General features: G+C 44.5%; 1 protein-coding gene and 1 long non-coding RNA gene across 6 annotated transcripts in view; one reads left to right on the top strand and one right to left on the bottom strand.

Annotated features, from left to right (window-relative positions):
• Positions 1–17,456, bottom strand: part of LOC105831524 — a 221,029-nt gene that overhangs the window by 88,013 nt on the left and 115,560 nt on the right. The window lies entirely within an intron of this gene.
• The window catches only part of LOC105837227 (homeotic protein distal-less), an 85,724-nt gene that overhangs the window by 60,915 nt on the left and 7,353 nt on the right, over positions 1–17,456 (top strand). For all 5 annotated transcript variants that reach the window (XM_028189098.2, XM_012681811.3, XM_028189101.2 and 2 more), the window contains exon 3: positions 16,224–16,395. In XM_028189098.2, coding sequence (XP_028044899.2) covers positions 16,224–16,395 — 172 coding nt within the window. The remainder of the gene's footprint in view (positions 1–16,223; positions 16,396–17,456) is intronic.

Raw genomic sequence — 17,456 nt, 5'->3', positions numbered from 1 at the left:
TCTCTCTCTCTCTCTCTCTCTCTCTCTCTCTCTCTCTCTCTCTCTCTCTCGTGCCATTGTTAACGGTCGCGTAGGCTCAATAGAATCAGCAAACAATTTATTACGCCTACTCCTCAGGGCGCATCTATGCGCTTATCAACGATCGCTCGGTGCTCCTTGCAAACGATCGCTTCTTCGAGCCTCTAAGGAGTGAACAGTCGATATTAACTCCGAAGCCCTCCTCTCTCGCGTGAGCATATCTATCAGCGCTACCGCGTACGTGCATGTATGTATTATAAATGCTTGATTTTAATGAGATATTGATACCTTTATCCAACCGGCCAGCGCAAGAATATCATTCGAGAAATGTGTATATTTTTTATACCACAATTTTTTTTATCTTTTATTAGTATTGTTATCGCAGATTGTACTCGAGAATAATTTAAGTAAATAATTTTTAATATTTTATTCAATTTTAATAACCTTGTAAAAAAATATAGTACGGGTATTTCTATCATTTTTATTTCGAACATTTGCCAATCGATATCGTTTTTCGAGAATTAATATCAGCATCGCACGACAAGGCAGTACTAATGCTTTACTATAACAGCGAATTCGAATACACATTGCCGTTTTCGTCAATGATCGTATAAGTCGCACGCGCGAATAAATAATACAAATCAGCTCTCTACAATTGGTACGATCTTGGTACGCTTCTTCTTTCGTGCGAGAGGCATGAAATTTATGTATGCATAAATAACGAAACCAGTTTTAATCATCTTCGCGATGCTATTATATAGGGGGAATCCTTAACCGGGGAGAAAGGGCGGAATTTGGAATGAGGTGATTACAGCGGTTCTTGTATAATGATCCCGTGTAATAATTCGCAATGAGTATGCGGATTGTATTAGCAAGAGTGGGAGTACTCGAATGCGTTCCTTTCTCCGAATGACGCTCTCTAATCTTTAGGACAATGTACCGACAGTTTATCTTCTGACCGACCGCATCTCAAAACTCGTCCCTCCACGTCCCGCCTCGTTTTGTAACGTGAACGAATTGAAGAGGTGAGGAGACAACGGAAATTAATTGCCGCGAGAGAAACGGAATCCTTTATGAATTCACAGACGTAATTGCGACGGCTGCGATAACCTCCCCGTTTAGCGTTCGCATCCCTCACCGGCGTTAAGGATCGGATTGCTTAATCCTTGCCGAGAGGCTCGTGTTCACGATAAATTACAAACGCGCGCTAATAAGTGAACAGTCGCGAATCTAGACCGATGATAAGTTCGCCCGCCGCGCAGCTCGAACGCCCGCACGCACGCACGCACCCACGTACGTATACGTACGCACGCACGCACGCACGCACGCGTATGTAGATACACCGGAAGATTTCTGGGGCGATAAAATCCCGCGAGCGAGGAACTCATGTCCCGTAACTATCTGCCGGTACCGTCTGCGTTTTCGTGAGCTAGCAGGTCTTTAAAGCGAGGACACGGCGCGCGAGGGGATGAAGAGGGGGAGAACCTTGCAAACGCGGGTACGACATTTTCCACGAGAACGAGCTGCGCCTTGCTAACCTGCCCGAGTAAAAGCGTGAAATTACCGGCAACCAGGGTAAAATTACGTTCCTCCCTCCCTGCCGCCTCTCCCTCGCGCATTTCCTACCGCTCGTCATCGCCCCTCTTTCTTTCTCCAACATCCAGCTGGCAGAACCCGCTCGAAAATTGCATGTGCCCGCTATGCGCCGAAGAGTACTTCGGATAATGCGGCTGCGGCTTACGGGTCCTGCTCCTCGCTGTTGTGTACGTATACGCGTGCGTATGGATGCTCCTGATGATGGGAACTTGTGCATGTTTTAGCGGAGGCGCGACGCTACGGGATTTGCTACGGAATGCTTGAAGACGCACAATCAGAACTTAAATTATTATAATCCCCAGAAAAGGCAAATCACGTATCGGTATAAAGAAATTCGATCGCATATTCCGCGTGAAACTAAATACGAAGTGAGAACTGTAATGACAGCTCGATCGTTTCGCGTACTTTAATTTGGAAAGAATCACACTCTCGTTCCACACGAATGCGAAAATGCACCTTTGCGACTAATACGACGCGTCCGTCGTGACGCGTTTTTCGCCGCCGGCCGTTACTTTTCTGGCCGCGCGCTGCTAACGTCTGTCAAAGCGTTAAGACCAAAAACACGGGACAAGTTTATACAAGAAAGGACGTCGCTGAAAGCTGTGTCGAACGCGCGCGAGCGCGTTTCCAGCGGTTATCGCGGATGTGCCTGGAAAGCGCATGCAGCAAGCGGTACATACGCGCGTTCAACACACAATGTACCGTTCCATCATCTAACCGTAAGATCTTCCACGTGAAACCGCAACACGTTGAATACGAATTTTTGCCTCATCATCATTTATATCTTGTGTGCCATCATGTCATATCTCGCCAAACTCTTAACTTAATTTCGCGCTTTAGCGAGAGATAGCGTGTCAACGTCACTCTGCCCCGCGCGTATTCGAAAATACTTTATTTACGTCCGCCTTAATTATTTCAAGCGCACAAAGCACACACCTTTAGATCTCGCCCACTGTGTCCCGAGCGATTCCTAGAGAAACGTAAAATCCCTCCGTTTAACGTTCAACCGACACTTTAAAATGTAAATCCCCATCGAGCAACACGCGAGCCACACCGACTTCCGGCCGACCGCCTCTGCCGATCGAGCGATTCGGCCGCGCTCACAAACACAAAAACCGGGTTACTATATCGCGATCCTCGCGATCGAGTGGGAAACTGTTTCTCGTCCGCGTACGCTCACGGTCGTCGGGATTTCCCGGGCGAGTACGCCCGAGCTAGATCATCGCGAATCCTACGCGAGCTCTCTGTGTGCGACGTGCCGACCAGATAAGACTTTATCTTCAAGTGCGTCACATTACTGCGCGCGTACAGGCGGTCACATAAGCGTGATGCAAAGCGCATCCTCGCCAGGAGGGAATCCACTCCATTATTCCGTAGCATCCGGTAGCATCCGCGATGTCACTCGCTCACACCGTGAGTTTCCGTCTGTTTCGTTGCAGCGTTACTGCTGTAAACACGCGTCATTTTTTTTTTTTGCGCGCGGGTGCATTTGCATACACGACGACCAGAAGCGTCGAACGGTTCGCGACGCGGATCACAATTGCAAATAAATCTCCTATAGCGACTTGTTCTTCCGGCTTGCGGAATCTCCTCTAACGTCAACGAGACTTTTTCTCTCTCTTTCTCTTTCGGGACTTTGAAGCATCCGCTTCGCGCGAGGATTAATCACCGTGGAATTTGTAGTAGAGCTAATCTCTTGATACGCGATTTAACATGCATTGACGAGACCCCCCCCCCCTCGCGTCCGGTTTGCGGTGGCATAATTTCACGGGATCTTTCCCGATAGACGCGGACGTGCAAAGTCCGTTAATTAGATATTCTCACTGGCGTTTGTGAAGGCGGCGTTATTGTTCTCAGTTCCTGCCTGGGTTTTCCATTTGATCTAATTACCGCATTGCATAAAGATTAAGCTTTTCTATTAATGTATAATTGCCGTGTTTTGCTGTTTAATCTTCCGAAGAATCGGAAAGCGCTGTTTAGGCTGCACCGCGGTATGCACGACATGTATAATGAACGGAATGCGTATGCGCGCATTAAACGTTTCGCAGTAACATTAGTTCCGCCATTTCCTCACGGCGCATCTCACACCTGTTCGTTCGTCTAGGCCTCGGCGGTAGGCCGCGCTCCCACAGGCTGCACACACATGCACGAATTAAGACGTAAGGGACTTTAAGCGCAACCGTGCATCGCGGGAATGCGTCTTTGCGTTCGCTTTCGTGGAAGCGCCGAGGTCCATTTAGGTAACCGGGAGGAGCCGGCTTCGCGCTCCGCCGGGCCGCGCGCGAGAGCGTTTCTAGACTTTTACGGAAATCGGCAACCTGGCGGTACATCGCGTGCGCCATGTACAGCGCGCGTGGTTTACACTCGGTGGCGAACGACACGGCCTAACCGCGGCGGCCTAACCCGTAAAGTACACGCGGCCGCAGCGTACACCGCTTCCACAGAAGCAGGCGCAGGTATCCGCGAACACGGACGAAAAAGAAAGGATGCGAGATTGAGATATCGACCTGCACGGCGGAACGATTGCGTTTCCTCTTCCGCGACCTGATCGCGATCGCGAAAATGCGAGCCCGCTGAGCATTAGCGACACAAAGAGGTGGAAGTGGACGCACGTAGGGACCGTTACGGAGATTTAGATATGAAGCGGATAAGAATGTGCATGGCGATGGCACAAGCGGTCGCGATTTAGGGCTTTTTGTGATTCGACATGTTACATTCACCCTGGAACGGCACACTGGTGTGGCGGACATCTTTTTCGAAGATTGACATTTCTATTATTTTCAAAGTTGGCTAATTTATCTGCTGGATTTAAATACGTAGAGTACTTTTCTTCTTTTACGTAAAAGACAGCGTTCTTAAAATCAACGGATAATCTTCATACACACAATAACAATCGAAAATATTGAGTGTAATATAAATGTATTATTTATTTTTGAAAGTGAGGCATATTTGTTTTAATTCAAAGTTTCTTACTTTTGGAACGCCTAAAAAATCCTTTTATTTTAACTTGTCTAACAAATTGTGTGCTGTTCTAGAGTTAAATTATAATGAAAGAATATTGGAATTTGTACTCAGGGGAACCAGAGTAACATCTCACTGATAACATTTTTAATATTTTCAAGTTATTGAAAGGGTAAAGTACGCATCGATTTTTTTTTATAAAGTTATAATTATAGACTTCATTTCTTGTTTTATTCATCACATTTTTCGATTCAGGTATGCGGCAGCATAAATTAATTCTTTCGCAATGTTTCGCGGTACCAATCGTACTTCGCAGCCGCTCGGCAACCTGCTACCTCGCGCCAGGTGCGATTCGAAGCGCGAGACGCTCGCCGAAGCGAAACTCTTGGCGCGGCGTAAACGATTTTATCGCGCGACGAGGACTACGTGTTCAGGGATACCGTAGGTATTTCGCGCAGGGGCCACTCTAGTTGTTGCGTTCCGAGAGATAGATCAAGATATCGTTTTGTATTGTCTCGCCTTGCCATGGAAAGTCACCTCATTGTCGCTCTAATGGAAGGAGCGAGCCAAGTGCCAAGTTTCGCTGAGACACGAGCGTGAAAGGGATGAAACTTTCGACATAATAGCACAGTTGTCATGCAAATATGAAAGAGAGAGAACGCTATAAAATTCGTTTTGTTGAACAAATCTTACCGAGTTCTGCGAAAAAGATTAACATTGATATATTACGTTCTGAAAAGAATATGCGAATACATTTTTTATCGAGATTAATATATTTGTTTTTCATGGAAGCTATAACAAGCCTATGTTTACGAACTTATTCGTATACCACGAGGAAATACGTTCGACGATATCCGCGATATTTTACCGACGCAATTTATCATACAAAGACGGAAAACCCGGTTGCTCACCGGAAAGGCGACACAAATCCTGATGATCGCGTAAGATCGAGTAAGATTAACGTTGCCACATACGACAACGGTTTAGACGCGGTTGAAGCGACAACGTAAACGTGACCGTGGCTTAGTGGGACGCTGACCACGGCGTAGGAACGACCCAGGGGACGAGGATCTACACCTCGATGAGCACAGCACGACATTCTCCTCGCTTTCCTCGCGTCCCTCTGTACATGGTGGTCCCTCGCTCTCTTCCTCCGTAGCCGCTACCAAGAAGGTCTCTTCTCTCCTCTCTCTCTCTCTCTCTCTTTCTTTCTCTTCTCTGATTGTCTCTCTTGTCTGTTTTCCCCGGCCTCTCTCCCTCTATTTTTCTCCCTCCTTCTGATTTACTCTTTCTCTCTCTCTCTCTCTCTTTCTCTCTTCTGTCCTGTCTCCGCTCATCGTCCTCGAGCGCATCCACCACGATTGTCCGGTAAACCATGCTGCGAACCGCTCACCGTGACGAAGGTACCCACCTACAAACGAGGACTTATTCCGACTCGTGGAAACTCGCGAGAACACGGACATGGGAATGTCCGTCAGGTCCCGCGTCATGTCCATCGTGAAAATTGCAAAGTGAAGCCATCCGCGGTTTCATGCAGCACTTCCCCAAATGCATCACTACGATGAGAAAGATACGCCCGATTTGATTCTACGTTGCGCCGCTTTTCCTGCGCTGGCTCGTTCGTTGAAATCGCTACACGCTAATTTTAATACCGATGCATGTGTCAATTTCGTTTACGATTATAACCATTATTTATCCGATCGCAATTAAAGTAGAAAGAAAAGAGAAAAGAAAAAATGGGACTTTTCTCTAACATATATTTCTCTTTTTTTATATAACGTGTATAATTTACATATTATTTACGTAATAATTAATGCACTCTTACCAATTTCTTAATTATGTTAAACATGTGTATTCTACATAAATTAAAGCTCCAAATATTCCGGCTTTGATCAGCGCGAGCATAATTTCATCCTCAGTTGAGAACCGTCTGTAAATCACTCAATTAGCGTAAGAAATAAATGGGCACTAATTAATATTAATAACCTTATAAAGCTAATAACTCGTGTTGTAAAAATACTATCGTCCTATTAATCTCGATGTAATAGAAAGATTAGTAATCGCTACCAATCGTAACCACCGTTGAATGAATAATTGTATTCCCGTAAATTCGCGATTCTATGATCGACAGTTAGATACACGACACGGGGGAGGGGAGGGAGAGGCAGATATTAACCCAAATACGTTTTCACGCCGTTAATGTACATTTGCGACTTCTGATCGGAAGACTGCAATTTTATCGAGGAATCGCGTATTGCTTTCGACTTACTGCAAATTCTTTCCCGCTGCGTGTAACACGGTAACGAGGTTGAGCGGTCGAGGGAGGAGGGAAGGGGAAGGGTATTCGTCCGTAAAGAAGATAGCGACGCGCAGCATGGTGGAAGTCAAGATCGGTTCCTACGCATGCAATTGCATGCGGATGAATAGGGTCTTTGTGTCTTGCGAACGACAGCCGGCGCGATATACAATAACGGTGCCCGAAGATTTCTCACGTAACGCAGGACCACAGGTTGCGGCTTGATCCTCGCGTAAATGCCCCGCGCTGAAATCTGAAGGGAATAAACGAGACTTCATCTGTAGGAGTTGCGTTACGCGGCGCGACGTGAAGGGACTTTTGATTTGTTTAGAGGAAACACGGATTGATTAAGAAACGGCGAACTGTGATAGTGAAAATTTACTGATCCTCCACGCAGGAAGTTGGAAAAGTCTGGTATCTCCTACGGGGGAACGGTTGCTAATTATGGAAAATTAATCAGTTTGCTTGCGTTTACGCGTAACGCGTACTTTTAACAGGAAGATTAACTGCCTTTGAAAAGTAATGCTATCTTGCATATATCTGAGGAAGCAATGTTTCTTGATAAGAGAAACATCATTACAGTAATTGGAATTGTTTGCGCGCGGTCCCTAGGGGGAATACATTATATATACATTCAATTGGATTTTACTTCTTCAATGTATACAGTTGTATATTTATAATCTTTTGTATAACGACACACGTTTTCCTCTCCACGGGAGCATAAGTGAACAATTAGCAATGAGCCTTTTTAAAAGAAAAACATTCACGACGGTAGAAATCAGCGACTCGATACGCTCACAGTGCATTAATCGCATTTTAATTGTGACGCGACCAGCGACTGTTTCTGCGTGGTCATTCCTCGGGACCTTAATAAATCCGTGTGAAACGCATCAACGGCGGACGTTGATGGATGACAACCGCTGATTGGTATCCGTGGACGTGGAAACGGAAAGCGCGGGGGGAAAAATACCGACGGGGAAGGGAGAGCGGGGGGGGGGAAAAAAGCAACGGGAGCGAGAGAATGCATCGGTACGCGTTGGTGTGATGTAACGCCGTTATGAATATGTACAAAATAACAAATGGCGACGGTACAAAAGGAACGGTGACGGTGTTGTACCGCTCCGCGGTATTCCGCTCGTCACGGTGTCACCGTTGTTCGCGGCACGTGAGCCCACTACGGAATTGCGTTTGATTTCAACCACTTTTCGTCTCTTCGCGCGACCTCGTGCCGACGCGACGCGCGACGCCGCGCGGCGCGGCGCGGCGCGCAGAGCGGACGCGGAGTGCGCGAAGCGTATAATAACGATATCGCGATAATCGCGCTTCCGATTAAGATTTCACCGGACAAAGCTAGCACGCGCGGCTTTGTGTCGCAGACACAACGACAAAACGACCAGAGGCCGATTGCGCGCAACACTGTACCTATATACGCGGGCGACCATCGTTTCGCGAGATTATTACGCCAAGAAAAATGGCGAGGCTCGCGTGTTGGCGCGTCAAGTAAACCGGTAGAGAGACAAGTCAGTCAGCTAGGGACAGGTTGGCTTACCTTTTTCATTATATTTCGTTGAAAGATATTAACTAGTAACTTGCCACTTAATTAATGTACCTTTGAGCACATCTCGCGCGAGCGTGGCACGAGGAATTGATAGAAGATCAAGATCGTCCTTCGGATTATGAGGATGTAATCCGCCACGCGAGAAGCCGAAGAGCTTAGCTGAAATCTGAACGCGGACTCCATGAAACACGCGAATCACGCCGCTAGATAGCATCTATAATTCCTTTTATATCATCGCCGGATTCCGACGCGAACTTTCCCGCTAGGTTCGCGGTCATACATACAAAAGAAACAACCGTGAACGAAACAAAAGCGAGGAGGACCGCCGCTGCACCGTTGGGGAATTTCGTTGTTAAGGTGGCACTGCGCATCACCGATGCCAGGCAGGAAGTGGGAACCGCCGAAGCAGCGAGGGGCCCCGGCGCGTGGACGAGAGGTGCGCGAGGGCGGACGGGGGTAGGTCGACGTTGCATTGTAGGAGTGAGCGGGCGAACGAAATGGAAAAAAAAAAAAGGCATTATAGCATTATGCGAACGAACGGGGCCCTAGTGACGCATTTACACGGCTGTTATTATTCTCCCTGACCTCCTACTCCCCCGTATCCTCTTCACCCAGTCGATAGCTGGAAATGTAAACGCTTATGATATCCGCCGTACGCCCGGCGACCGGGCGACCGTCCTCCTCGAAATGCGCGACATATGTTATCCAGCTGCGTCCACGTGTGATTTCGGCCGTATTAGCGAAATGCGAAAATGGAATTTTACAATTAGGGAGAAATTGCAAAATAAATAAATTAGAAATAAAAGTCGGAACTAAAAGAAAGAAGGTAATTTCTTTCTAACCGTTTCTTCGCTTTCAGTGTCTTTCAGTTTTTTTTTTAATTATAGCAAACAGCCATGTGAGGCCAAAATTGAGCTGTCAAAATAAATCAAAATTTTCCCTTTTGTATTGTATATTATACGTGCATGTGTCATCTTCTTCTCGCTTTGCTCCATCTTGTCCGTGTCAACAAGTGCACTGCTAATTCGGCGCTATCAGATGTACGCTCGTTGATCTACTTAGTTAGATCGTATAAAGGGCACGGACGAGGGTGACCTCATCGCTCGCTCTTCACCGTGCCCCCACGTGATTGACGCTCGCTGAAAATCCTCAGGCGAGGTGTACCGGCGCGGCGCGGTGTCCGGGCACCGATGACGGATTAGTTTGTTACGGGCTCTGGGCCGCAGGTAGGCCGTACCGATACGCATGATTATTTATTGTGTGGACAGATTGGATCATTCAGAACGTGCCGACGGGGGTTCCGCTGTATGAAGGGGAATCGACCCGCCACAGGAATAACTCCAACTAACGTTGTGCGACACACACACACAACGCTGTAATATAACTTTCAATTTCGCGCGGATCCCTAACGTGAGAAATAATCGAGAGCGCGATGTGTAATTCGCGTTCCATAATTGACGATTCGTGCTTTTCGAGTATCCTGATTCTGTCGATTTTCATCAGCGTTCTCGGGAACGGTGCGGATAAGGAAGATTTTATCTATCCGTATAACAAATTGAATGTTACAATCGTCGGAGATCTAGTAAGAATTTTTTACGGATATAATTAGCAAATAAATTGTTATCTGGTGATTATATTTGGCAGTTGAGTAGCGATTAATTATACCTCTGGCGGATAGTATATTCTAAATATTACGATTACGAGCTGTATATATTTCACCGACGTTACATTGTATCATTAGTCGTTCCGTCATCACCGTCGCTGTAATTGTATTTAATTGTCCAGTCTCCGATCAGATGAAGGATGAATTATGATGAGATCAGCAATGAAGAACGTATATCACGCGCAGGGTAATTGCCGTTGGGTGATACGGGTGTTGACACATTTGCCAAATTACATTTTAACATGTTACAATTAATAAAACGGCTGTACAGATTAATCTATTCGATTTTGTTAGAAATATTTCACACGTGTTACACGTGCTGCAAAAGGTATCGAACGCGCAGTGGCACGGCTAACAAGTGATTCCTAGAATTTGTCGATGTGCATTACCAAGTTCAGAGCTATATTTTTCGCAAATGCTAATCGCGCCACACACGTGCCGAGTAATTTAGTCCATTCACCGCCACCTGTCATCTTAATCAACATTGACAGAGCAAACTCTATCGATTTGAAATACCGAACGATCGACTCGCAGTACTATGAAGAAAAACAGCATACGAGATAGAGGCGTGCAGCCGAGACATTCCTTGAATGAGGGCTTTACTTCCCCCCCGGGTATTTTTTATTATTAACATTATTTAACATCGGCTTAACCGATGTTGGCGAATGTCTGAGACGCGCGTTTCTTAATAATATTCTGAAACCTGACATCACATCCGCAGTTTCAGCCATCCAAAAAGAAAGTCGCAACTTCTAACGACTCATCCTTCCGCAGTCCGCCCGCTTCCCCCTCGTATTGGACGTAGGGACTTCAAATCATCGAGCTGCATCGCGATCCAAGGATGCAGCCCCGACGCGGATCGAATCGCGGTGGGAGCGTTTCCATTTATACAGAGATAATATTACTCCTAGATGCTACTCATACATATTAAACAGCATCGCCTTCGATTCGCGCTGCACTTTTTCGTCTAAAATCTTACCTGTCCCCTCCCTCCCCGATCGCAAGGGGCCCCTCTCCCTCTCTTTCGTTCCCTACCCGCCGGCATCCTCTTCCGTCCCCTTCCGTCCTCCTGGCGATGATCCGTCGCTCATTGAGTATGCATCAGCGATATCGACAGCGCGGACTGTTACAGAGTTCCTCGCCCGCGGCGACGTCGGAAGCCCGTCACTGGCCGCGCGCGGCAACATCATCGGTCCGGCAGCAACGGCGTCCTCGCTTCCTCTTTTTGCCCTCACGAGGCGAGACGAGGCGAGGTGAGGCGAGGTGAGGTGAAGTGAGGTGAGGCGAGGCGAGGCGAGGTGAGGCGAGGCGAGGCGACCACCGGCTGCTCCGGCGCAATTTTTGCTCGCTCGCTCGCTCGCGCGCGGCCGCCCGACGGCCATTCGACGCGCAGAGAACCACGTAACACGCGCGTCTAAGTCCAACCGAGAGATAACGACAGCTTGCCACCGTGCCTGCCGGTGCCCGTTGGCGTCAGGGTGCATTCGTATCCCTCGGCTCGCTCGTTCCTTCGTATTCTTCCTTTAACTCGCGCGACGCGAAGCCGCGAAGACTCCGCTCGACGCCTCATGCCTGCGTCGCTTGTTGTAATGCTGCTGGAGTATAAAGCGATTTTGATTGCTACCTCGCGGCCAGTCGACGGCTCTATGATTCACTCTCGGAGTATAATTTGATTTATTTCTCCAGTTACTCTTAACACCCGGTGTGGTTTCGTCATATGTGGCCTGCATGAATATTCGAATTTTTATAGACGAAAGTCTATAAATTAATTTATTATTATTCGTTAATGAATTGTTTATGATAATATAAAAATTAATATGTTAACGTAATGTGTTAAGCTATGAAACAAATATTTAATTAATTAATATTTTAAAAGATTTCTAGTTTTTGGGAATAGTGTTATGTTTAGAATAAAAGCTTGTCTTTCTTGTGATATACTACTTCAAATTTCTCAAACAAAACAATTTTTCTCTTTCAAGCAGTACGCAAATTGTGGGAAAGATTTGATGGAAGAAATGTTGGTAACGGAGTAATGAGTAGTACAGGGAGTAATAAATCACTAACGACCGAGCTTGTCGTCATATCTACCGCGAGAGAACAATCATTATTATCCTGAACCACATTTCGCACCATAAAACATTACATTTTCACACGCGTTTCAAAACTTTCTCTATCAACTGAAATAATTGCATAGCGGACAACTTTTGTATAATATATCAATATATCCAGCAACGATTATATTTTATATAAAACTTAAATATCTGTTTGAGAAGAGAGTTAAGATGACATATAAAAGTTTTACTTCTTTAAAATATTACATTTAATTAAATAACATTAACAAACAAACAAAAATATATATATAAGCACTGCTAGTCACTTTCTTACTTTATTTCTTTTTGATCCAGTGATCGGATGTGTCACAGGACTGACATTCTTATATATATATATATATAAATCTTTAGTTATAAATAAAGTAAAATACAATTATTATCCCGCTTTCTAAATAAGGAGTCAACAAGAACCATTCGTACGAGTGTCTAACGTGTTCCGACGACACCTGGAAAAAAGGTATTAATTAAAGCTTTGCGCCGAGCGCGCCGACACGCGTAAATATATCCCGCATGCCGTTCCCGCGAGAGAGAGAAACCGCCGGCGGCTCGAAAAAAGGCAAATCCCGCCAACGTTATTCTCGCGAACGAAGACGCATCCCTTACCGTCGATGCGCGTCGTGCCCTGTCAACGTCGGCTGTAAATATCAATAAACAAACTGCTGCGCCCGGGCGAGCACGATCCGCTCTTCCCGGCTGACCAGGCCGACCGGCCAGTAGAGCGAAATAAAGCACGTCGAAACCGGGTTTTAGCGCTGCTGGCCTTTGTCGGGCGCCATTTCTGCTCGTCGCAACCGGGTTTTTCAACGAGTAATTAGAAAGAGATTTATTTGCGCCGGCACGCCGGGCGCACGCTCGCCGACGAGGGGCTGCTGATGTTGCCGCGGCATATTTCTCGCGATAAATGACCTGTATGCATAGATATCTTGGGATCTCCGAGAACAACAGGTGCTTGGAAGAATCTAAAGTTTTCCTTAAATATTGGATGCAACGTATTTCGCATTGACCATCCTTGATATCTATTCGTTCAATTTATCAAAGTACACTCTGGTATTTTACTCGGGATAATATTAGTATTTCAAATTAATTGTAGGATTTGTTATTAAAGTTAAATAGGAGGATTCTGAGACATTATATATCCTATGCGGGTATACACACATCTATGCATTTGTGTCAGTCAAGATGTTTCTTTGAGAGTTCGTGCCATACAATGAAGTGTAACGATGCGTGTTCCGCAAAATTAAAACTATACTTCATTTCTGCTTTTTCCATGCTTGTATAATACAAAAGCGTCGTGCTGTACCTATTTGATTTTTAATTTGCTTTGAATTGTCATTTCACGTTTCGAAAGACAATTTAGAAGATGTACAATTTCTGTATGATGAAGCCATAATTAACATGTATATTGTCTTCGTCCAATTTGCTCATTCCTGACTTCTTTTATCTTTCAGATACTTGCAAATTTACGATTATAAAAATGTCTTTCTTATATTTCGCAGTATTTTATTTGCCTACCTGATATATGATTGCATCGTGCAAATTTATCGACACGTTAAATTAATTTCTTTCCATCGTTATTTGACATTCTAGTTAAGCATAAACTGAAAGCGATTGTTTAACCGAGATTTACATCACTCACCAGTCAGTCTGCGATTCCTCTACTACGCAGTAATCTGTGAAATTGCGTGCGCATACACACGTTCATGTCATCAACTTTTTTACGCCTTGGACGTCAATCAAAAAGCTGGACAGTTACTTTAATTAACTAAGTCGATTTGCCCACTCGGGAGGGGACGTTAGAAAATAGCGAGTCAGGCGGTTAAAATGTATCGCGAAATAGTAACAATATCATACAGAAACGGGTTTATTTAAAGTAAAGAACAGGTTCACCTAATTACGCGCTAAAAAGCGTTTACGTATTATTTCATCACATTTTATAAAGAAAATATATTTTAACGGTCGTCGACGATACCGTCGATGCGTTCGAGAGATTGATTGGATAAATATTATGCTCATCAAGCAGATGATGAGCTTAAAAAAAAGCAGAAATATTCAATTGTTACTCTTTTATTCGCGTACGGGCGTGGATTTCTGCGATGAAGAGTTTCCGCTTGATAATTAATAATCAGCCTATGTATGTACATACATAACGGTATAATTTATTTATAATTTACATTCCTATGCGAATGCATTGTTCGACGAGAATAAGACTGCTATGAAAGGAGAGTGATCTTTAATTGTAAAAAAAAGACACTCTCCGTGCCTGATGAATAAAAGCGCGTATTCACTGTATTCATCTCGCGTCTGATCGACGTGGCGGTGGAATATCGAGTTTGATCGGATAAGCCCGGATGGCTCATAGCGGATAGGCTCGTTAAAAAGTCATTAGGTGTGGTGTACTATTAATAAAAAAGCATGTCTCTGTTTTCGTCCAAGTCATCCGGCGTAGCCGAATACTTCTAAATCGTACGGTGAAACAACGGAATCACGAACGTGTGTCAGGGACAGAAGGGTTACGCGCGTGGAAAGCTTCCAAAAATAATAATCCACTTCCTGTTGTGCGATATGAGAAATTTTTATTCCTACAGGAATCGGCGGAACTATCGACGTGAGAATAATACGAAAAGAAAAGCGCGTACCGGTGAGGCCGGAATAATTAAAGTAAAATCAGACGCAAGGATTATTTTTGCTAAATAATGCGGATTCTCTTTCCGCGATAAAACAGAAAAAAAACATATATCGCGCAGATAAGAATAAAACAAACTTTATTCGCTATTTTCGCGGACCAATTCCGACGACACGTTCCAAACATATGGCTTCGGTTCGGGCTGTACACGTCAGGTACACCACGCGCGTATTCTTGTATACACGTACACGTACTTAGCTCCGCGCGGCGGGGTTACGTAAGATTGAGCCAGCACGTCACGTGCATGCGGTGCATGTGTGCGGATGCTGAGACAAAAAAAAAAATACCGCATGTGCAATCCTAGCGGTCGCGCGTGCGCACCAGTATACACGCCGCAGGACGACGAAGCTGCTGCTCGCCCCTGCTGTGGTTCTATGCATCGCAGCGAGAAGGCAAAAGAAACGGCGATTACGAAACGGCGAGCGTTCCTTTTTCTTTTCTTTTTCCTTCGTCTCCGCCGCCGAGTCTAACCCGGCAGTACGGAGCGATGATGCGAAGCATCGGATTAGACTCAGGCACGCTTTTGCGCATCGCGGTTGCGAAATGGATTTCCAATCGCGCGCGCATCGATAATCGAACGATGGCATCTCGACGAAATCGCTTGCGGTTCCTACTTCGTGATGATTTTATAGCTCAATCTAATGGCTTAAGGAAATAAGGCTGCAAGAATGGACATGTTAATAATAGACATAAATAATAATTATTATTCGCATTTATAATAGCGAAATGATAATAATTGTATATTTGATACCACTATAAGTGTCAATGTATTGATAAATATTGCAATTTATTGCGTGGCTATATTATATGAGATAATTTATGTAAAAAGTGTGCTATGACTTATTAATATTTCTATGAATATTCAAGTCTTTTAATCCGACTTAAGAAATTAGTTATATCGTTATATAAATGCATAAACGATGACAGTTAAAAAAAAATATTATGACGACTAATCCTGTATGACAAGTTATACAAGTAGAGGCATAAATATGATGTATAATAAATACTAATAAACAGTTAATAAATATTCAGCATAATATATAATAAACGTGTACAATGTTCGCAATAATTTTTTGCTCCCACGGAGTTTCTCTTTTATCTTTCTCGCTTATCTAATACCTTCGGAAAGTTGACGGAAGTTACTTCATCGTTACGACAAAATGAAGGACATCGGTTCAATTAATATTGATAAGATTATTCGTAATCGTTATCGTTGGAATTTTGAAACAGTCAGGTCCGACATTGTTAGACAAATGTACAGGATGTATAATAAAAATTCCTATTTTTGTTCATAAAAATCTATCTCTAACGTCTGACTGTCATGTTTGTTGTTACAGGTGAAAATCTGGTTCCAAAACAGAAGGAGTAAGTACAAGAAAATGATGAAGGCGGCGCAACAGGGCGGAGGTGGCGGTGGTGGCCAGCACGGCAGTCTTCTGGCGGGTGGAACCGCTCTACCCGGAGGACCATCCCCTCAACCTGGTCAACCAGGAAGTCTCATGCAAGGAGGTAAGTTGTCTTACGGTTACATAAAATATAAAAAATATACACATCGGTATGAATTAAACAAAACAGAATATTCCCGAAGAAAAAAATCTCTTCCATGTCTGTGTAAAAGATAAGATGACCACTCATAATATTATTAGCTGAACAAATTCTAGTAATTACGTATGAAATCATTTGTTTAGTAACGCGTTGTTATGCACTGGCATTAATTATTACACTACATTAATATCACCCTTCTCCTCGATCTAATTAGTACAGTGAAAGAACGCGCGTTCGTTCGATTTACCGCCGATTGAATCGTTCTCACGATCGACCGGTCTATTTTCGCGAGATTATTATTCGCGCATTTTTAATCGGGTGGACGTTCACAGGCGTTAATTGAATGTCCACTGGTGAACGTACGTGATGATTGCGCGCTTGACGGGGCTGCTACATCACTTTGCCGCATTGCCGCCGCAATCTCCACGAACGCCACTTTGCCCCGTAATTACAATAGTAATAATCCGACGCAATTTTCGCGGTCTGCGTTTTTTATCGCGCCTTTGCCACTGCCCCCGTATCGCCGACAACAACGAAACCGCTTTGTCTCACCGCTGCTCTCCTTCTGCGACTACTAACGGTAATCTAGAATCTGCCTAGTGAGTGATTTATTCGAAAGACACAGTGCAATTAACTCCATCTTGAGCAATTTCTCTTATTCTGCTAGGAATACCATTCTTCTCCAGGACGAAAATTAGTACGAATATCCGTGTACTGCCTAATGCGCATCATTATACCCCGTGCAACGATTTCGAATGATGCGATATAAATTTTATCTTCGTATTGAACAGTTTTGTTTTATGGTTTAATTTTCACAGTATATTTTCATTACTCTAACGTATTAAACTATATGTAATTTTTACGCTACTCTCATTCTTGGATTGTATGCACAAAATTAACCGGTAATGAATGTAAATAATATATAATACCTCATAATGTGCCTCATTACTTACACTAATGAGTACAAAACTATAACAGTCCCGTGCTTAAGAATAGTATCAAGGTAACGCAAAGTTTCGGGGAAG

Source organism: Monomorium pharaonis, chromosome 4 (genome assembly GCF_013373865.1).
Source record: "Monomorium pharaonis isolate MP-MQ-018 chromosome 4, ASM1337386v2, whole genome shotgun sequence".
NCBI classification, from domain to species: domain Eukaryota; kingdom Metazoa; phylum Arthropoda; class Insecta; order Hymenoptera; family Formicidae; genus Monomorium; species Monomorium pharaonis.
The sequence above is the reverse complement of the archived record's forward strand: the minus strand, read 5'-3'. Positions and strand labels throughout refer to the sequence as shown.